The sequence below is a fragment of the Elephas maximus genome, chromosome 7, assembly GCF_024166365.1.
Source record: "Elephas maximus indicus isolate mEleMax1 chromosome 7, mEleMax1 primary haplotype, whole genome shotgun sequence".
Lineage (NCBI taxonomy): Eukaryota > Metazoa > Chordata > Mammalia > Proboscidea > Elephantidae > Elephas > Elephas maximus.
The window spans coordinates 120,471,122-120,492,809 of record NC_064825.1 but is presented as its reverse complement, the minus strand read 5'-3'; the positions used below and the strand labels follow the sequence as shown (position 1 = coordinate 120,492,809).

The 21,688-nt window shown below is 40.8% G+C and overlaps 2 protein-coding genes across 3 annotated transcripts in view; both read right to left on the bottom strand.

Annotated features, from left to right (window-relative positions):
• Positions 1–500: 500 nt before the first annotated feature.
• On the bottom strand, positions 501–9,488 carry CNTF (ciliary neurotrophic factor). The gene is made up of 2 exons (XM_049892028.1): positions 7,734–9,488; positions 501–6,442 (listed from the first exon to the last, which is right to left on the bottom strand). Exons 1-2 carry the CDS (start codon positions 7,845–7,847, stop codon positions 5,981–5,983), a joined length of 576 nt encoding a protein of 191 aa, XP_049747985.1. The 5' UTR covers positions 7,848–9,488; the 3' UTR covers positions 501–5,980.
• Positions 9,489–9,639: 151 nt separating this feature from the next.
• ZFP91 (ZFP91 zinc finger protein, atypical E3 ubiquitin ligase) overlaps positions 9,640–21,688 on the bottom strand; it is a 34,772-nt gene continuing 22,723 nt past the window's right edge. Inside the window, exons 6-11 of one of the 2 annotated variants that reach the window (XM_049892007.1) lie at positions 21,213–21,347; positions 20,193–20,243; positions 19,505–19,583; positions 18,455–18,569; positions 13,668–13,767; positions 9,640–13,372 (exon numbers count right to left, since the gene is read on the bottom strand). In XM_049892007.1, coding sequence (XP_049747964.1) covers positions 12,862–13,372; positions 13,668–13,767; positions 18,455–18,569; positions 19,505–19,583; positions 20,193–20,243; positions 21,213–21,347 — 991 coding nt within the window. In that variant the 3' untranslated portion in view covers positions 9,640–12,861. The remainder of the gene's footprint in view (positions 13,373–13,667; positions 13,768–18,454; positions 18,570–19,504; positions 19,584–20,192; positions 20,244–21,212; positions 21,348–21,688) is intronic. The other variant, XM_049892006.1, reaches the window with a different exon arrangement.

Genomic DNA, 21,688 nt, shown 5'->3' with positions numbered 1-21,688 from the left:
AGATAGTCAATCGTGACTAAACCACGTAACGACCTGTCAAATTTGGTTGCCATCCTGTCCATTTCATAAATGATTCTGAAGATGAGAAAAAGTGACTTGTCCCAAGGTTTGGAAACTAACGTAGGCTTTGTCCTAGAGCAAGATTTGGCACAAGTCCGTACTGGCTTTTTCTAAGGGAAGTGAATTACTGACATGAATAGAACTCAGCACGTCATCTCAATTATCAGGCGTTTTATGACTGTGGAGTGGAGTGGACTGAGCTTTGGAGTCAGAATTCATACTCTAGCCCTATCACACTAGTCAAGGGAACTTGAGCAAGTTAATGCTCATTCTCATTTCCTTCCTCTGTAAAAGAGAGAAATCTTAGAAGATCACATGGCATAAAACAGAGGAGTGCTGCCTGACATGGCAAATAATAAATGCATTATTCTCCCCCATACTACTTTGAACATGTGGATAGAAATAGGCAATATCCCAGCAGCATCTCAAATTTTCTCCTTTGCGATTTGCCACAACTTAATTTCTAGTCCCTGGGTGGTGCAAACAGCTAAGTGCTCAACTACTAGCCAAAAGGCTGGCTGTTCGAACCCACCCAGAGGCACCTTGGAAGACAGGCCTGGCGATCTGCTTCTGAAGGTGCCTTGGAGGCTCTATGGAGTACAGTTCTATTATGACACACGTTGGGTCACCGTGAGTCAGAGTCAACTTGACTGCGAAACCCTGGTGGTGTAGTGGTTAAGTGCCACGGCTACTAATCAAAGGGCCAGCAGTTCCAATCCACCAGGCGCTCCTTGGAAACTCTATGCGGCAGCTCTACCCTGCCCTATAGGGTCACTATGAGTCGGAATCAACTCGATGGCAGCAGGTTTGTTTTTTTTTTTAACCATAATTTCTACCTTCAAACTGATTAGAAATGGCCTAATCTGGGTTCTTCTCTGCCTTTTAAAGGCTTGTTGGGGGGAGGGGGGTGTCAAATGCTTACAATCACATCATATGAAAGGAATCTTCGTTTTCAGGCTAGCAGATAAAACAGCATAGCCAGAGGGCAGAGCACATTAACCTGTCAGTGGAGGGGCTGACTGGCCTTGGGAGTTTAGCCCAGTGGCCCGGCATCCTGAAGATTTACCCAGCACACTTGAATGAGCTTGGCCCTGGGTGGGGGGAATATATTTCCTCCAATGTTGACATCACTTGAAACCTCCTTTGCTCATCTCAAAATACAGAAATCAAAGAACTCGTAGTTTTTATTGTTAGCTGTTCTTGCACCTTTTATTTCCTATGTGCCAAAAATGGAGCCAAGTAATATATTTTATGGTAAGAGTCACATGCACACATATTTTCTTCTCTCGCCCCACACACATTTCATCAAAAGATCAAATTATTGTCTTTTTAGTCTGTCATTATCTATAGACCTCAAGACTCTATACGAACTTTTGAGTCAAAAGATGAATTTTTATCATTTTTATTTTTTCAATGTACCAGTGTTCAGAGGGCTCCATTCTTGGGTTTGATGCTTGACATAGAGATGGGATGAGGCAGTAGGCCAATTTTTTTTTTAAAAGAATGCCCTGGCCTAAATTATGCTAGTGTCTTTTATTGAAAGTGTGTTTGTATGAGTGTGTACATATGTAAATAGGGGTCCCTGGATGGTGCAAACATTTAACCCCTCGATTACTAGCCAAAAGGTTGGCAGTCTGCTTCCAAAAGGTCATGGCCATGAAAACCTGTGGGGCACAGTTCTATTCTGCACACATGGGATTGCCCTGAGTCAGAATCTACTCGAAGGCAACTAATAGCAGCAACAATATATTTAATAAATCAATTGGAGTAATATTCAAATTTTACTCCTTTTACACCCCCCTCCTTTTTTCTCTTCACCAATTCCTTCACATTCTGGTAGGGAAAGAGGCCCCTCAGTTTCCTGCATCTTTATTTTACCCCCATAAAGAGGGAAGCGTGTTCAGCTGCCTTCATGAGAAGCTGAAGATTCAGAAATGTCATTCTAAAGAACTTTGCAGATGTGGCTCCCTGAAATATCTACTTGTCCTCTCCCTCTACCAGTGGTCACAACAATGAGTCATCCATTGGGCTTCAATCCACAGCGGCCTGAAATAACAGCAATACCAACGCTATGACTTTACACTTTCCATTCTTACTAAAACTTTCACTACCCCCAACCTGATTATCTTAAAGCTAATGTTTATTCCATGCTTGGCCTTTAAATTTGTGCTAATTTGCAAGCCTTTACCAAGTTACTCTATTAAATCAGTATACGCAAAATTTTTCAACTCTCACCCATGCAATTCCTTGATGGATTCAGGAAAACGCAATCTCAGAGAGGACTTTCCTGGGGCCAGCGGGATGGAAGGAATACTCTTTACAAAATGAGTTAGAGAATAGGAATTAAATGCATGCACTTTACAAATAACTCTCTCTATATAAATACAGTTTTCATATTTATATGGTTCCCCAGACATCAAAAACTTTCCTATCCGTATATATATCTAAGAACCAAGGGATCTAAAATCTAAAGGTCAAAAATTCCTTTTGGGTTGTGGATCCTTAAAAAAACATACTTCTAGTGTCTTCATCATCCCTACCTATAAGATAAAACCCATGGATAGAACACTGGCCTATTGTCAGGCTCTTAATTCGCTTTATACATTTCAGATAAACTTGATGCAATGTCTACACATTCAGAGATCTCATACATGCTCATGTCTCTGTTAATATGGCTAAGTGCTCATTTCCCCTTCACTCTGCCTATTCTAACCATATTTCTTTTGAGGCATATTGTTAAGTTTCTTAAGGAGAAACTGGTATGTAGTTTTTAGCGTGCTGGGAATGCACTCAGTAAGCACTTGCTGTTTTTGTGCCCCAATTGAAACTCACACTTCCTATTGCCTTTCATTCAACGGTACCTTTTCTGGATCCTCTGCCTCTTCAGATCTGCCTCTCATGTTTATACTTCAAACGCAACTCGGGAGAGCTTAAGCTAGGCTTCACTGATTTCTGAAACCTCTGCAGATGTCTGCCCTGCCACATCTGCTGGATATAAAACACACCCTTGGGGAGGGGTCACTTCTTTCAGAGTCGGTTAGTTCATAACTGATCATTCCCCAGTAAGAAATCTTCGTGACATCCTTCTCCATTAAACAAAAGAGACTAAAATACTACCCAGGTAAATTTAAGAGCGTCACATTAATTAGCAGATACTTTTATCAATTGAAAATGCTCTTAAGCAGAACAATTTATATAAGGAAAAGCTAAATTAAATTAGCCTTATGCATTTGGTGGCGAACTATACACCTGTACAAAGTTATGCACGAAGCAAAATTAATCAAAAAAAAAAATTTTTTTTTTTTTACTGGTAGCTGGACCCGAATGTTTAGCTTTCTTTTAACCAGGCAACTATCCCTTATTTCTCTCCTCCTGATTTCTCTCTTGGAAGCCCTGGTGGCATAGTGGTTAAGTGCTACGGCTGCTAACCTAAAGGTCGGCAGTTCAAATCCACCAGGCACTCCTTAGAAACTCTATGGGGCAGTCCTACCCTGTCCTATAGGGTGGCTATGAGTCGGAATCGACTCGATGGCAGTGGGTTTTGGTTTTAATTTCTCTCTTTTGTATTCAGCCAACCTTCTGGGCTCTCGTTCATCTCCTTCGTTTGAACTCGGTGTCATGGACTGAATTATGTCCCCCCAAATATGTGTGTTATCAATTTGGCTGGGCCATGATTTCCAGCATTGTGTGGTTGTCCTCCATTTTGTGATTGTAATTTTATGTTAAAAAAGATTAGGGCGGGATGTAACACCCTTATCCAGGTCACATTCCTGATCCAATGTAAAGGGAGTTTCCCTGGGGTGTGGCCTGCACCACCTTTTATCTCTCAAGAGATAACAAGGAAAGGGAAGCAAGCAGAGTGGGGACCTCGTACCACCAAGAAAGCAGTGCTGGGAGCACAGCACGTCCTTTGCACCTGAGGTTCCTGCGCTGAGATGATCCCAGACCAAGGGAAGATTGACAAGGACCTTCCTCCAGAGCCGACGGAAACAGAAAGCCTTCCCCTGGAGCCGGCACCCTGAATTCGGACTTGTAGCCTACTGGACGGTGAGACAATAAACTTCTCTTTGTTAAAGCCATCCACTTGTGGTATTTCTGTTATAGCAGCACTAGATGACCAAGACACTCAGTAACACTTAAACCTGTGCCCTACAATCCCAATCTGGTATTATCCCCTTATTTTATACGGATAAGGCCTTGCTTCCACAAATGCATACCAGAGATCAAAGCCTTACTTCCCCTGTATTGCCACAATGCCTAGCGCAGTTGTTAGGTGCCACTGAGTCAGTTCCAACTCACAGCGACCCTACGTATGCCATCTTCACAATCGTTGTGCTTGAGCCCACTGTTGCAGCCACTGTGTCAATCCATCTTGTTGAGCGTCTTCCTTTTTCATTGACCCTCTACTTTACCAAGCACGCTGTCTGTCCGCAATGCCTAGTCAAGAGTCCTCACCTAATAGTGACTCGATGGAGTCTGGACACAAGCTGAATTACCCATTCCCGCCTTGTGAAACCTATGGGCACTAAACCTTCCTGAATCATGGTTTAAGAACACAGTTGTCTCTAAAAACTCAAGAGAAGCCTCAAACTCATTTGGGCCCCCCAAACTAAGATTTGAGAATAAACATACTGGATTTTAATTAAGTGCGTAAGTATAAAAAACACTCCTGGGACCTTTTAGACTCACAAGGCACCTTTAGTATACAAGGCTTACTAGGAATCACCTTTTCCATTAATGCCCACATTGACCAGTTAGTGCCTTTCGTACTACGCGTGGTCTCACAGGAACGTTAAATGCCCAAGCCTCTCTCTTTGTTGTGCAGCAGGGAGGCTTCACTGTACATTGGTGCAATCTCTGGCATTTCTAGTGGGGATAGAGTGGGCCTCACCCTCTCCTCATGACTGAGTCCAGAGAATGTGTGGCAAAGGGGTTCTGTGACTTTTTAACCTGAGTAGTATTCCACCCGCTGTATACGAATGCTTGGGTTACAGCGCCAGTATCACTGTCTCACTGATTATAGTAAATGCGAGGTAACCTGGTACAAGCTGTGTCCAACCCAATATTCAAGAACCCTAGTGGGCACTTTAACCAGGCTGTATTATAACACATATCTAGCTTTCTACGTTCAGAAGTTTGTTGATCTCCGGCTGCTCTGTTTACCATGTATGGGCAACAAATAACTGCTTTCGACACTTAAAATTGTGCCACGGCTCTATCAGGGCACGTAATGGGGATTGCTTTTTCAGTGCTGGGGATATATTTCATAGGTACATCTTTCTATTCTCCTCAGCTAAAGATGCAGCAACACAGGTTCATGACCAGGCCTCTAATGGGCACATAGGCTTTGGAATGACAAATAACGGGGCTCGAACATTTGCTGTGTGACCTTGACCAAGTCACGAATCTCTGTGGGTCTGTTTTCTCATCTGCCAAACACTCACAGGGTTGTTGTGAAAATGATACATAATATATATAAAGCCCCTGGCATAATGCCTCCATATCCGTAGATACTCAATGTTAGTTGCTATTTTTATTATCTGCGAGTTTGAATTGACTAGAGAGTTCATGATTTTTAGCTCACTCAGTCTTCTGAGAAGAGTCATCCAGAACTAGAGTTAAAAATATATTCCTTCCATGAGGAAGGACAGGCTATTTACCGGGTAGAAAAGGTTAGAGCACTGCGGTGAAGGGATATTACTCCCAGCCCGTCCTTTACCTTCCCAAACACACGCACAGCACCCCAAACTAAACCTACGTGCCCATTTGCCCATGTCTCTAACCCTACTTGATGAAAATATTTGTGGTCTTGGAGGTTTTCAAAAAGTTAAGATGGGGAAAGTGAGGTCCCAGAGAGCTATGTATATTCCATTAGAAAAGAAAGCAAGGCAAAAAGGGTAACTGCTACATTTTCTGATCATTAGCTCCCGTGTGCTGGGATCCCAGTCTGATGAGAAGAAACGACACGAAGGTCATGGATGGACCTCACTGTCCAGTGCGAAAGCTCTTGCAGCACCTTTAGGCCCCACAGCTTCTTCTCAAAGAGACCACCATCTCCAACAGCAGCAGACGTTCTGTCAGCCTGGTTGGGGGGGATCTTGTGCTCCAAGAGCATCATCAGCTCCTCCAGCTGGTAAGCAAAGGCAGCAACTTGGAGTAGAAGGGTACTTATAGCCTGATGGAAGTCACCTTCAGTTGGGGTAAAATGCACCCGCTGGTCTTCTAAAAGCTTGGTCAACATAACATGGAAGGTACGATAAGCTTGGAGGTTCTCTTGGAGTCGCTCTGCTTCTGTCAGCTTGCTCCACTGATCAGTGCTTGCCATTGGCACTCCATCTACTGAGTCCAGGTTGACATTCTTGTTCAGGCCCTGATGATTGACCTGGCCGAGGACACAGGAAAGCATCATGCCTTCTGCCATTATCCCAACGCCCTTATTCACACACCCCCAAATCTCAAAATCTCACTTACCTCCCTGGTCAAGGTGGTCCCAAGTTGTAAAGAAAACGTCTACACTAGGACCTGTTCATTTGGGGTCCATGACTGGACTTAAGGAAAACCCCACACTCTAAAACTATACATACTACTTTGAATAAAAAAAAATGTGTTTTTTTTTGCGGGGGCAATCTACAGCTTTCATTAGATTCTAAAGGTTAAAAACCACTTGTCTAGAAATTTTTTTCCTCCCCACTTCAAACTGTCTCCTAGAGACTGGAGTGTTTTAATCACACTTGGGTATTTTAAACATACCTGGGCACATTGCCACACCTAGGAAATTCTAGAATGTAGCTATTGTAGGATTTTTCTAACCTCATTCTCCACACTGTCCACTCTCCATGGTGCGGACAATCCTTTAAGGAATGCAGTGGGAAAAAGTGAAAAACTGGTTATTTCGAAGAGTCTGATTTCTGACTGATGGGACTGTATGAAAAGAAACCAATTCTTAGAGAACGTAAATTCACAGCTCTGCACAGGGGCTTGGAGTATTTCCACAGCAAGTCTTCAGTGCAGACTGATGGGAATCCATCAGAAAATCAATCGGGAACTTCATGGCAGAATTTGGCACTTCGACAAGTCCCCAATGAATTTTCTATGGAGGATCCTTTTGTTACCTTAGGTGACCTTTCTATTTAGGTTCAGGGACACCGCTGATATACAAGATTAAAAAATAAATGGCTAATAATGTATAGAAGAAATTGGTTGGGTTTACAAATTTCTCCCCAGTTCATAGTATTGCTGCTCTCAATCCTTTAAACCTCACTCAGCCTTTCATTTACACAGTTAAAAAATTCAGAACATGAAAAAAAACTCAAAGCTTTAAGGGCCCATGGTTATTTACTATGACAGAATTCAGAATGTAGGTACAGTAGGAACTGTCTCCAAGACACATAGCCAATCCTACCTAGAACTCTATCTTACTGAAGGAATGACATTATCTCCTAACAGCCCTTGAAAAAACCCGTTGCCATCGAGTCGATTCCGACCTAGAGGAAGAAAATCAGGTCACATGAGTTTTCTCAAGGGAAGGGGCCATGTTAAACAACGGGTCCCAAAACATAAATGACTGTATGATTAAAGCTTTCTTAATTGGTAATGGTGCTGGAGGATGATGGCAAGGGCCTGGATCAGAAGAGATGGAGTGAAAACAGACAACAGCAAAACAGGCAACTTACATAAGATTCCATAAGAGCAGTCAGGTCTGAACGAATCTTCCTTGCTAGCCAGATAGAGCGGCTACAGAGGTCCCGGCGGTGAGGGGTCGGCGGTGAGTGCTCTGCGAAAGCCATCCCCTAACTCAACCGTCCCAGGAAACAAGTGAGCTGGGTTTGCTTTTATCTACACTGGTCCAAATAAGAAATGTGACTCTCACAGACTAAATCCACTGGGCATTCTCTACTAATGGGATTGTGCACCCCACCCCCACCCCTGCCTGACTCAGAGGTGGCAGCGAATTCCTGGCTGTGGATTTTCATGCCTGTGGAATCAAAGGCCCCTTTTTAATCAGCTCTTTTTTCCTACTGTGTCCGTCTCCATCTCTCTCCCCCACTCAGCGCTTAGCATACTTGTTTTTGTGTCATTGTTTTGCTTTTGTACTTAGCAATAAGGTCACTATCACACTAATCCTCACGATACCCAGGCCTAATGTAACCTATTTTATATACACATATAGTCAGTTCATTTTATTATCACCCTCTCTTATGCTTCCCATGCTTTTTTTTTTTTCCTTTCTTAGCCTGGTAAAGTTTCAGTAATATGAAGTTGTTATTATAGATAACAGCTGCCATTTATTACGTATCTACCATGGCTAGATACTTTGCTACAGGCAAAACCTCATTTGATCCTTCAGGTAATTCTATGAGGTAAATATTTCCCCCATTTTATGTATGAAGAAACCAAGGCTTAATGAGTTTAAATAATATGCACAAAATCCAACAGACTCAAGATTTAAATATACGTCTATAGCTGTTTCTCCCACTGACTTTCCAATCTCATTCTTTCCTTACGATTCACTTTTTGTTCAAGAAACAAAACTTGTATAAAAAGAGTTCCTTTAAAACTGCAGCAACTTTTCACTCCTGTTCTTTTGTTAAGTATTGCTTAAAGCTGGTTTAGTTTACGCTTGATAAAAATCAACCAAGGAAGCATCTCTAATTTCAATCATGATGCCTTCCTAGTAGCTACGGATGAGGAAGGTACTGTTTAGGCCTGTTCTTTAAAGGAAAGGAAACACCCAACACTGACTTGGTAACATTTCTAAGCCAGTCTCACTCAAGTGACAACGTGCTTTTCTTTTTCTTCCCTATCCCAGTCACATCATATGCTTCTTAACAAAGTAAGACAATGAGCTGGGCTTTGAAATGAGGGCAAAAGAGTTAAAAGGTGCTTGGAGAGCTGTCATTCTATTGCATTTAACTCAGTAGGTAAGAGGATGATGCTAATTGGGTAAGGGTTGCAAGGTTCATCCCCAAATGAATCAATCAGCTTTCATTACTGGATACCATGGATGCTACCTCTCAGTTAAAATACATGCCTTCTCAGGGGCAAAGTTCCATAGGTTAAAAAAAAAAAAGAAATATAAGAAAAAGAGAAATGAGGCCTGGGCAGCTGTCACATCAGGCCATTTAAGAAGGCAGGAGGATTCTAGTTTATTTTTAAAATTAGTGCTTCACATAAACACTGAGTTTTGTGAAGGATTCTTATGAAACACTATCAAGGTTTTGCCGTTATCTGAGTGAAATTAACCTCACAGTATCCTTAGTGTTCCTCTACTAGATTAATATGGTGACCTCTCCTAGTAGAAGGCTGTGGAAACATCAGAGGGATTTCCAACAGCTTGCTGCATATTCACAGAATCCTATGGCATTTTAGCATTAGAAATCAAGAATTAATCTAGTTCTCAACAACACCAAACAATAGTAACCCCCATATAATATGTGCTCTGAGGCACTTCGTAGCTTCAAGTGTTTCATACCTAAGTTAACTATAACCCAGTACAACCAAGGAAGACAAGTTGCTTCCATGAAGACTTTTATTTTTCTTCTTTACATATTTATTTTGGGTATGCCTTACCTAGATTAACAGAAAACAAGGATTTGAAAAGCAGAGTATCCCTTTTATTATAGTTTTTTTTTTTACATAACCTTTTCGACCTACATTCAGGTAACTACCTGTCTCTCCCATCAAAGGAGAAGGGTCCTGCACGTTACAACAGGCAAAAAAGGCTTTGAGGAAATAAAATATTTTAAACTGATCCATTACAATTTTTCAATTTTCTTGAGTACTACACTGGAAAGTGGGAAAAAGACAGGAGGAAAAAAATGGTACTTCAAACCACCAGACTGTAATAATCTTAGTCAGGTTGATAGTACACTGAATTTTTTTTCTCCAAACAGGTACAAAGCAGGTTCAAGTGCTCCATGTGGATGCTTTCCCATACCTTAGTAATCTTCTTTACTCCCAGTCCACCCAGCCAGTGTTTATCCAAACTCTCTGAAGCATATTAAGGAGTACCAATTACGCAAAATAACCCTCAGCAACCACAAAGAAGGGGAAGTACATCTCCCAGAAATACTGAACAGCTGTAGCTCAATCTCAATATCAGGATTTAGAATTGCCAATTCAAGATGGGGAACATACAGTGGTAAGAGTTATTTTAAAAGATACATATAACAGAATCCAATGAAGGGTATGAAACGCAGACTTTTAAAAGAGCTCCTGAGGAGGACACTGACATAATCAGTATGGGGATCAGAAAGGACAAGGTGGGAGGGATTAGTATAAGACAGTTTACTTATACCAACTCTTGACTATGCTAGCAATCCTTTCCCAAAAGGAAAAATAAAGTCCATGAAAAAACATTTGAAAATTGATGGCAAAAACTGCTACAATAATTTATTGAAGGAAAACTGCAGGCAAATGGAAGAGGATCCAAAACAAGAGAAGAATAAAAAGTTTCTCATCATTGGAAACATCTAGTTGCTTTTGGAGAGGTGAGTGGGGTGGTATAGGGATGGAGAACAAATTTCCTCCCATTGCAGAAAGACAAGATTTCCTTATATACTAGTTTGCTTTTGTGTAGGTGGCTAAAATATCTGATGACTAACCACTGCAAATGAAATTTTGGGAGACAAAGGATGAGCGTGGGGACAGATGCTAGCTAGCGAACAGCACAAAATGGACTGATATGGGAGTGCAACACCTTTGTTGTGGACTCTTATTTTAAAATCTATTCAACATACCAGTCAATTCCAAGCCCTTACTGTGGGCAGGAAAGCATATTCTAGATCCCTTCTATCCTTATTCGATTTTCTACCCCCACACTGGAGGGATGGCAAGCCTGCAACACAATGCAGAGAAACAACAGTGCATTTCAGCCCATTTACTGTAGGTGTCTCACTTCCCATTCCCTGGCAGCCCAACCACTGACACCAGTGGGCGTGAAAGTTAAGTCTCTTTCAGAGATGGCATTTTGTTACCCCTCTTAATGGGAAAAATAAATCAAAGAGAAAATTGATAAACTTTGTACTTTTAGTGTTTGTGAAAAACAAGCTGCTTCTTATTTTGTTCTCGGCAAAACTTCATTCTTTCCAACAGCCATCACACATTTCAGACAATGAACAATGAATAGGGCGAGCCTTCAATTTCAGTTTCTGAAGTAAACAGAAGGATAAGAATTGCCCCGCTCATTCTCTAAAAATGAGCCAAAATAGGTTTTTTAATATTCTGGGGATTATAAACTTGCACCAAAAAACTATCTGTCTCTCCCACAGGCAGGAATTTACTCCATGAAAATCCCCATTCCAATGGAAGTGGCAATTCCCAGATTTCAGGTGAAAGCCAAGGCCATTATGATATATATTAACTTTTATCTATTGACTCAGCCCTCCCTCTTCTGAAGAAGAAGAACAGGGCACTTTTCTTTGACTGAAAATTTTACAATCCGCAGACCTTGCTCCTTCACTAATGGCAGTGTCCTTCACTGATACTAGGCAGCTGGAATGAACCAATGATAAATTAATGCAAAAAACAACAACAAAGCATGGGGCCACAGACAGGCAAATTGGGAGGTATGTGTAAAGAAATGGTGAGGACAAAAAAAAAAAAAAAAACCCCAAAAAATAAAAGCCAGATTCACAGGAGAAAATCTCTCATCAGTAATTAAGACCCTGAACAATCCTCCTCATCCCCTCAAAACTCCAAGATCTCAATGCTCTAAAAATCTCAAGAGCTCTAGTTACCATGAACCTAACATCTGTCCCTATAAAGGCTCCCAACAAGCACTAGGCTATTGTAGTGATTTTGTTAGTACTGAGGACCAGCTGTCTTCAAAGGCTACTGGCGAGCTATGCTTTCAGAGGCTGGCTGTGCTTCTTCAAGCCTATGTCTTGCCTTCAAAAGTACCTCTTGTGGAAAGGACCCCACGTCAGAATAATCTAATCTCTCCTAGCCCCACAAAATATAGCAAAGAAGATTTAAAAAAAAAAAAAATCAGACTTTCCATTAATAAATAAGGAATCTCAGTTCCACAACACAAAAACACACATGTTCAAAGTGCAAATTTCTGCCATTAGCCTGGGACTTTTCTACTGTCTCACTGATAGAGCTCTGTCTTACAGTCAGACTGTGTAGAAGGCAGCCCCCTCCCTCCTGGGAGCCTGCTTTCAAGCAAGAGAGCACCATTGAGAACCATATGGAGGTGTTGGGAGGGGGACTGAAGTGCTGGAGTCAAAGGGGAAGGGGATGGTCCCCGTGTGTCCTTCCTTTCCGAAATCCAGTGGGAAATGGAGGAAAAGGGGGTGAGAGATGTGTGCTGTTTTAACAGCTCATCCTGCTAAGGGGCCCTAAAGTGCCAAGTCAAGCTGCCAGCCTCTGGAGATTAGAACTGTATGATACTTTGAGGATAAGTGTGCTGCATTGGGTACAAGCCAGAACCATAGGGCAGCAGTGAAGGAGAAGAAGGCATTTAGAGGGCAGTAATAGATTATAAGAGTTAGAAGCTGATCCAAAGCACATCAGTTACAGGTTGGAAAAAGGGATCCGCAGGAAATCTGCCTGGCTGGAACTAAGGATGAGGATAGCCCTCACTTTAAGAATTACTACTTCTTTTTTGTGTCCACCTTTCTGGTAAACGCAGCATCAATTTTATCAAGGGGACAACAGAGGGAGAATAGGGGGTGGGTGTGTTTATGTGCTGTGATCCACAATGGAAAGAGCAGGCCCTTCAGTTATTTTACTAGATTTTAAATGCTTTAAATTTTTTTTTGTCCTTTTTATCTTTTAAATACAAAGTCTTCCCTCCCACTAAGGTCCAGTAGAGTCTGAATCTTCAATGAGAACCTCTGTGGTAGCACCGAGGATATCTGAGTTCATGACCAGCCCTTCAGTGCCCCCACTGCTGCCACTTCCCACAAAGATCTTCCCATCGGCCATGAGGCTCACCCGTTCCGTCCCACTGCAGTATGACTTTGACATCCCTTCAGCTTCTAGCAGTAGGCACTCTCCAGAGGTTGAGTTTCCCAAGGGCTCAGGAAGAAGAGGAAGACCCTGACCATCTGCCGGTTGTGTGAGGGTCTCTGGGTTAGTGCCCAAGATATCTGTGCTGGTGATGAGGGCGCCTGCATTGGCAGCCAGAGCTTCTGCAATCAGCACCTCAGGGTGGCTTTTTGCTTTGTGTGCCACTACGCTGTCCTTCTTCTCAAATTTTTTGCCACAGATATTGCAAGAGAACTGGTAGAAGGAGTCTGCGTCATGTTTCTTCATGTGCCAGTTAAGGGACGCCTTTTGCCGACAAGTAAATCCACAGATCTCACATCTAAGGAGAACGGAAGAGGAAACAGCTGATCAAGCAGGGAAATACAGAGAGCTCTTATTTTGGAGTCTTATTTGGTGAGGATTTAGAGTTCACATATGTAAGCAAAACCCAGTAACATCTATTATTTGCGAAAGATTAGGAAAAGCTACTTAGATGGAAAAAAAATCAGGTTTTTCTCCTACTGTTTGCTCTATAAACAAAGGAAAGAGAATAAGGCCACTGAATATCTCCCCCAATCAATACCTGCTTTTTAATTTGGTGAAACCCAGACGATCGCCAGTAAATAAATACTCACTGTAACGGCTTCTCGCCAGTGTGAATCATCCGGTGCACTGCCAGGTTGTGCGAACTCTTGAAGGCCCGAGCACAATATTCACAGATATAATCCCTTTGATCTAAGAAGAAAAATAATGTAGTTAGGGTTCTATTTAGAATTCCTCTAAGTGTCTTTCCTAGCTCGTAATTAATAAGCAAATGGTCAGACAAGTAAATTTAGAGTAAAAGCAATACTGTTTCCAATGCATAAACACTTTCTTTTTTAAAATTGTACTTCAGTTGAAAGTTTACAGAGCAAATTAGTTTCTCATTAAACAATTAATACACATACTATTTTGAGACACTGCTGCCAAACCCACGACATGTTACGACTCTCCCCTTCTCAACCCTGGGTTCTCCATTACCAGCTTTCCTGTTCCCTCCTGCCTTCTCGTCCTTGCCCCTGGGCTGGTGTGCCCATTTAGTCTCATTTTCTTTTATGGGCCTATCTAATCTTTGGCTGAAGGGTGAACTCCAGGAGTGACTTCAGTACTGAGTTAAAAGGGTGTCCAGGGACCATCTCTCAGGGTTTCTCCAGCTCTGTCCTGGACCCTCTACTATGATCCCTGTCAGAGCAGTTGGTGGTAGCTGGACACCATCTAGTTGTGCTGGATTCTGTCCGGTGGAGGCTGGGGGAGTAGCGGTCCATTTTTTAGATTAATCTTTCCCTTGTGTTTCTGGTTTTCTTTATTTTGCCTTGCTCCAGACGGGGTGAGACCAGTGGTGTATCTTAGATGGATGCTCAAAAGCTTTTAAGATCCCAGACGCTACTCGCCCAAGTAGAATGTAGAACATTTTCTTTATAAGCCATGTTATGTTGACCGAGCTACATGTTCCCCTAGATCATGGTCCCTAGCCCTTGGCCCAGTAGTTTGGTTCCTCAGGGAATCTGGAAGTGTCTACGGAGCTTCCATGACCTTGCCTTGGTCAAGCCGGGCTGACTTCCCCAGTATTGTGTACTGTCTTAACCTTCACCAAAGTTACCACTTACATACTATCTAAAACCCAAGACCCGGTGCTGTTGAGTCGATTCCGACTCATAGCGACCCTACAGGACAGAGTAGAACTGCCCCATAGAGTTTCCAAGGAGCGCCTGGCGGATTCAAACTGCCAACCCTTTGGTTGGTTAGCAGCCATAGCACTTAACCACTATGCCAATCTAGTTAGTGTTTTTCCCACCCCGGTTCTCCCCTCCTTCGTAACCTCCAAAGCTTGTGCCTTTCTGTGTATAAACCTTTTCATGAGTTTATAATAGTGGTCACATACAGTATTTGTCCTTTTGTGATCAACTTATTTCCCTCAGAATAATGCCCTCCAGATGCATCCATGTTGTGAGATGTCTCACAGATTCGTTATTGTTCTTTACTATTGCGTAGTATTCCATTGTGACTATGTACCGTAGTTTACCCATTCATCTGTTGATGGCACTTCAGTTGTTTCCATCTTCTTGCTATCATGAATAATGCTGCAGTGAACATGGATGTGTGTATGTCTATTCACGTGACGGCTCTTATTTCTCTAGGATGTATTCCTAGGAGTGGGACTGCTGGATCGTCTAGTATTTCCATTTCTAGCTTTTTAAAGAAGCGCCATATCGTTTTCCAAGATGGCTGTACCATTTTACATTTCCACCGGCAGTAAATAAGAGTTCCAAGCTCCCTGCAGCCTCTCTGACATTTGTTATTTTCTGCTTTTTTGATTCATGCCAGTAAGGCTGGGGTGAAGTGGTATACCTCACTGTATTTTTGCTCTGCATTTCACTAAAGGCTAGTAGTGATGGCGGGCATTTCCACAAGGGTCTGTTAGTCACCTGAATGTCATCTTTGGTGAAGTGTCTGTTCATATCCTTTGCCCATTTTTTAACTAAATTATTTGTCTTTTTGTTGTAGACGTGTTAGATTTTCCTATAGATTTTAGACCCTTGTTGGATTTGTCATAGCCAATTTTTTTCCCCCAGTCTCTAGATTCTCTTTCTCCTCTTTTGGGGAAGTCTTTTGATGAGCTTAAGTGTTTGATTTTTAGGAGCTCCCAGTTATCTAGCTTATCTTCTAGTGTTTGTATAGTTAGTTATGGTTTGTATCCTATTTGTGCTATATTAGGACCTCTAGCATTGACTCTATGTTTTCTTCTTCTATGACCTTTGTAATTTTTGGTTTTATATCTAGGTCTTTGACCGTTTTAAACTGGTTTTTGAGTATGGAGTGAGGAATGGGTTGTTTCATTTTTTCACAGATGGATATCCAGTTTTGCCAGCACCATCTGTTAAAAAGACTGTCTTTTCTGCATTTAACAGACTTTGGACCTTTGTTGATCAAGTGACCGTAGGTGGACTGATTTACATCTGGTTCTTGATTCTGTTCCATTTTCCAATGTGTCTGTCATTGTACTAGTACCAAGCTGTTTTGACTGCCATAGCTGTACAGTAGGTTCGGAGGTCAATTAGTTTGAGTCCTACTTTAGTCTTTCTCTTCAATAGTGCTTTACTTAATGCAAGGCCTCTTTGCTTTCCATATAAAGTTGATGATTATTTTTCCCACCTTGTTCAAGAATGTTGTTTGGATCAGGACTGCACTGTATTTGTAGATTGCTTTGGGTACAGTTGACATTTTCACAATGCTGAGTCTACCTATCTATGAGCATAGCCAATATATAAACACTTTTGATAAACAAAATTTATGAAGCATGTATACTGCTTTTTCTTTTTCATTAGTCTGTACATTCAGTGAGCCCCGGTGGCACAGTGGTTAAGAGCTCGGCTGCTAACGAAAAGGTCAGCAATTCGAATCCAGCAGCTGCTCCTTGGAAACCCTATGGGGCAGCTCTACTCTGTCCTACAGGGTTGCTATGAGTTGGAATCGACTCAATGGTAACAGGTTTTGGTTTATGGTTATACATTCAGTAGTATTAAGACATACTTAAAAAACTAAATAGCAACATGAAAACTAGCATTCTGATCTTGATTTTACCACTAACCCAGATCTAGGTAAACAATTTAGAAAGTAAACAACTAAATTTTCCAAAGATTTTATATTTAAGTTTTTGTTTTTTCCTTTCTTACAGATTGAGAAAGCTGAGTGCTTACATATAAAGAATTCAGTATTACCTAGACAAAAACTGAACCACATCTAAAGTGGTAAGTGTACCCTCTGTATGTTATCAGACAGACATATAGATCAAAGGAACAGAATTGAGACTCCAGAAATAAATCCACAGCATCTATGGTTAACTGATTTTTGACAAGGGTGCCATGTTTTCACTGTTAGGAGTCATCAAGTCAGTTCCAGTTCATGGCAACCCTATGTAAAACAGAATCAAACACTACCAGGTCCTGCACCATCCTCAAGACTGTTCTGTGTGAGACCGCTGTTGCAGCCACTGTGTCAATCCATCTCGTTGAGGGTATTCCTCTTTTCTGCTGACCCTCTACTTTATCAAGCTTGATGTCCTTCTCTAGGGACTGGTCCCTCCTGATAATGCATCCATAGTACTGATGAGACAAAGTTTTGCCAGTCTTGCTTTCAAGGAGCACTTTGGCTGTACTTCTTCTAAGACAGACTTGTTAGTCCTTCTGGAAGTCCATGGTATACTGAATATTCTTCTCCAACACCATAACTCAAAGGCATCAATTCTTCTTCAACATTCATTGTCCAGCTTTCACGTCCATATGAGGCAACTGAAAATACCATGGCCTGGGTCAGGCACACCTTAGTCCTCAAAGTGACATCTTTGCTTTTCAACACTTTAAAGAGATTTTTTGCAGATTTACCCAATGCAATGAGTTGTTTGATTTCTCAACTGCTGCTTCCATGGGCATTAATTGTGGATCCAAGTAAAATGAAAACCTTGACAACTTTTCTCCATTTATTATATGATTTTGCTTATTGGTCCAAGTGTGAGATTTTTTGTTTCCTTTACGTCTTTAATCTTCATCAGTAAAGTGCTTCAAGTCCTTCTGCCTTTCAGCAAGCATGGTCGTGTCATCTGTACACTTCAGGCTATTAACAAGTCTTCCTCCAATACTGATGCCAGTCTTCTTCATACAGTCCAGCTTCTTGGATTATTTGCTCAGCATACAGAATTAATATGTATGATGAAAGGATACAACCCTGACATACACCTTTCATGACTTTAAACCACACAGTATCCCCTTGTTCTGTTCGAATGACCGCCTCTTGGTCTATGTACAGGTTCCACATGAGCAAAATTAAGTGTTCTGGAATACCCATTCTTCATAATGTTACTCATAATTTGCTATGACTCACACAGTCGAATGCTTTTGCATAGTCAATAAAATACAGGTAAACATTTTGCTGGTATTCTCTGCTTTCAGCCAAGATCTATCTGACATCAGCAATGATATCCCTCATTCCGCGTCCTCTTCTGAAGCTGGCTTTAATGTCTGGCAGTTCCCTGTCAAGGTACTGCTACAGCCGTAATTGAATTATCTTCAGCTAAATCTTGACCGTGGTATTAATGACATTGTTTGATAATTTCTGCGTTCTGTCACATCACCTTTCTTTGGAACGGGTACAAACATGGCTTTCTTCCAGCCAGTTGGCCAGGTAGCTGTCTTCCAACTGATTTTCAACAAAGGTGCCAACTCCACTCAAAAAGGCAAGACAGTCTTTTTAGTAAATGGCATTGGGACAACTGGGTTTCCACATGCAAAACAATAAAGTTGGACCTTTACCTTATATTACATATAAAAATTAACTCCAGGTACAGTGCATTTAGCCACTTAATAAATATTCTATTTTTTAAAAATACCTGTATGATGCTTGGCATGTCGCAGAAGTTGCTTCTGCAGCCTGAAGAGTCGTCCACAAGAGGGATGGGGACATACGTATTTCTTCTTCAGCAAATGCTGATATTTAATGTGGTGCTAAAACAGTAAAAGAAAGTGAAAAGGGTTAAAAATTAAGGCTTCCTGAAAGCTCTTTCCTTTGCTAAGTCAAAAATGCTAAAGGAAAACCAAATACCTTGTGTATGGTTAGGTGGGCAGTATATTCTGATTAAAAACACAAGCTCTGGTCAAAAATATGAATCTAGGTTCCAGTCTGGGTCTGTCATTCATCAGCAATACAGCCTTAGAGGAGATGTACTGAAATATTTTTAAGCTTTAGTTCCCATTTGTAAAACGGGGATAACGATAACTATCTCTAATGGTGTTGTGGGGATATAGAGATCACATATTGCACAGTATTTAGCTGGCACAAAGTAAAAGAACAGTAGCTATCATTATTACAACAGAATCAGAGTCCACAAAATCTCATGTTGTACTTGCAGCTGAACTAAAAATCAAGTAAATATTTCCTAAGCTTTTGTCATTACTATTTCATCTTCATGGTTTTTGCCAGACCTATATATAAATCACACCTTTACTTTTTTCTTTATATCTACTCACTTAAAAAATCTCTTATTGATTCTAAACGATATCCAAAAAAATTACAGATTTGAGTTGCTAGTTTTATTTTTTCTAATACACATTAATAAAATCTGTTAATCTGAGTCTTGGTGATCTCTCTTATGAATCACTTCTCCTACTACAAGGATTTAAGCCTCACTGGGAAATGCTGGAATAGTCCAAGATTCCAAGGAAAGTCATCAGTTGGGCCTCAGTTTCTTAGTCATTTTTCTAACATGATTGAAATAATTTTATCTTTAAAGAAATATTTTTCTTCACATTACTTATGTCCTTCTGTTCTTTTAGAAAACTCCAAGGCCTACGTCAAACATACAAATTTATAGTCTGATGAAGTATGAAAACCAGTAATGAAACCTACCTAAAATGCTACTTTATACAATAAAGTCACTGACCTGCAGATAGCGAGGATGGGCAAGAACAGTTCCACATCCTTCCATCTCACAACGGACATACTGGATTGGAGGCTTTTTTCTGTATCAAAATGTAGGGGAAGAGTTAGCAATGGAAAGGTGGCGGTTGGCACGGTGGCCTTTAACTCCAATTTACTATAGGGAATAGCTATCCTACACTGTGAAGAATTAACTCTTTACTAGTACACAGTCTTCAGAGAATTTGTTAGAATTAAACTGCAAATTACCAAATCCCTGATGGAGTTAAAAATAATAATACAAATGAACTAGTAAACCCCCCCAAAAACGATAAAGAGGAAGTATTAAGATTTTTGGAAACCTCAAGATCCTGCAATGGATATGAAAACATCATACTAACCTTGAATCAGGGACATTAACGAAGTTGCCTTTGTGAAAGTTTTAAATAGCCATCCCTTGCAGGATTATTATAAGGGCTAAATACCATCTTCAGAACAATCTTGTAGGACTCACCTATAAGATTGTTATGAAGATAATACATGTAATTGTCTGGGACATACTCCAATTAGTGGTAGCTCTAATACCTAGCCCAGTTTGTTCCTACTAGCTGTAATGGATTGAGACTGTCAGTGGCTAAAAACAAATGGTGTGTCAGTAGCTAAATGCTCTGTACCTAGGTATACAGATGGGTAAAATAGTGTGAGTTACTCACCTCCTTTTGGGTAACCGGGGACTTTTGTCATCTTTTCGCCTTCTTCCTCTCCTATAATTAAAGAACAGAGTAACTGTCCACGCATTCCAGATTGAAGCTTATCAAGTGAAAGATGGCTGAAAACATACAGTCAGGATCAAAGAGCAGGTGTCATATACAAAAGGTAACCCAGAACACATAAAGCTAAAGAAACATTTGGCAAAGCAAGGAAATATTTCATTCTGAAGTGATTTCACTTTCAGATGAGCCTGCATCACAAATTAAATATACGCATTTTAAGAATTGGGCAATACCATGGAAGATCGGGATAAACCTCAAGGTTATCACTTGAAGAACTGTTACACTGAAAGATCTACCACCTAAATTTAGTCAATTAGAAAGTAGAATAAATGAATCTATTATCTAAAAACCCCAAGAATACAAACTATACTCTCCTTGAAAAGAACCAAAAATGTCTGAACACTTAAATAAATCTTATTTCTGCAACAATAAATGGTTGCTAAGCAAAAAGTTTTTACATGACTGAGGCTATCCTATCATTTGCCTATTTACTACTCCTTTGAGCGTCCACATTTGCCATACTTTTTTTTTTGTTGTCTCTATCTCTGCATCCCTATAGCTACTGTATTCCCTGCTCATTTGCAGGCGCAATGGTTAAGCACTCAGCTGCTAACCAGAGGTTGGCAGTTCGAACCCATCAGCCACTCCATGGGAGAAAGATGTGGCAGTCTGCTTCCATAAAGATTATATACAGCCTTGAAAACCCTGTGGCACAGTTCTACTCTCTCCCGTAAGGTCGCTACGTGTGGGAATCAACAGCACACACAAGTATTGCTTTGAATTAAAATTACACTTTGTAAGCTCTTAAGAGTTTCAGCTGCTTGAGGCCAAATTTTTTAAGTACAAAAAATATTTAAGTATGATATACATTATCACCCCTCCCCATATTTCCACCCTCTTTTACCCCTAGTATCTTCAAAATCTGATTTTTTTTTTTTAAAGCAATAATTGCCTACTCACTTCCTAGGAGGCTCCTCATCCTCCCTAATTTCATTCTCTTCTTCCTTCACTTCTACCTCTACTTCCACTTTAATTTCCTTCTTCTCTTTCTCTTCTTTCACCTTCCCTGATCTTCTCCGTGGCTTTGGGGTTTCCCTGAAAACACAAATACATTTCAACTTTGGTATAAAGCAAAGGATCCTCTCAAGGAAAACCATGGTAACAGGGAAAAGCTTAGGAATATCACTGACTTATTATAAATTATCCTCAGCTCATGAAATGTGATCTCCCACCAATTATTCCTCATATACGTAGTAATGATATATAATAATGCCTGTGAGATGATGCCCAGGCTAAACATGCCCCAGAATCAAATTTCACCACAGATGTAAAGAGAAACAAGATAATAAGTAAAAAAATTCAAAGTATTCAGGTAATTCATGGTGCTTTAAGATAAAACATGCAGACATCATAATTTGGATAGGAACAAAATATTC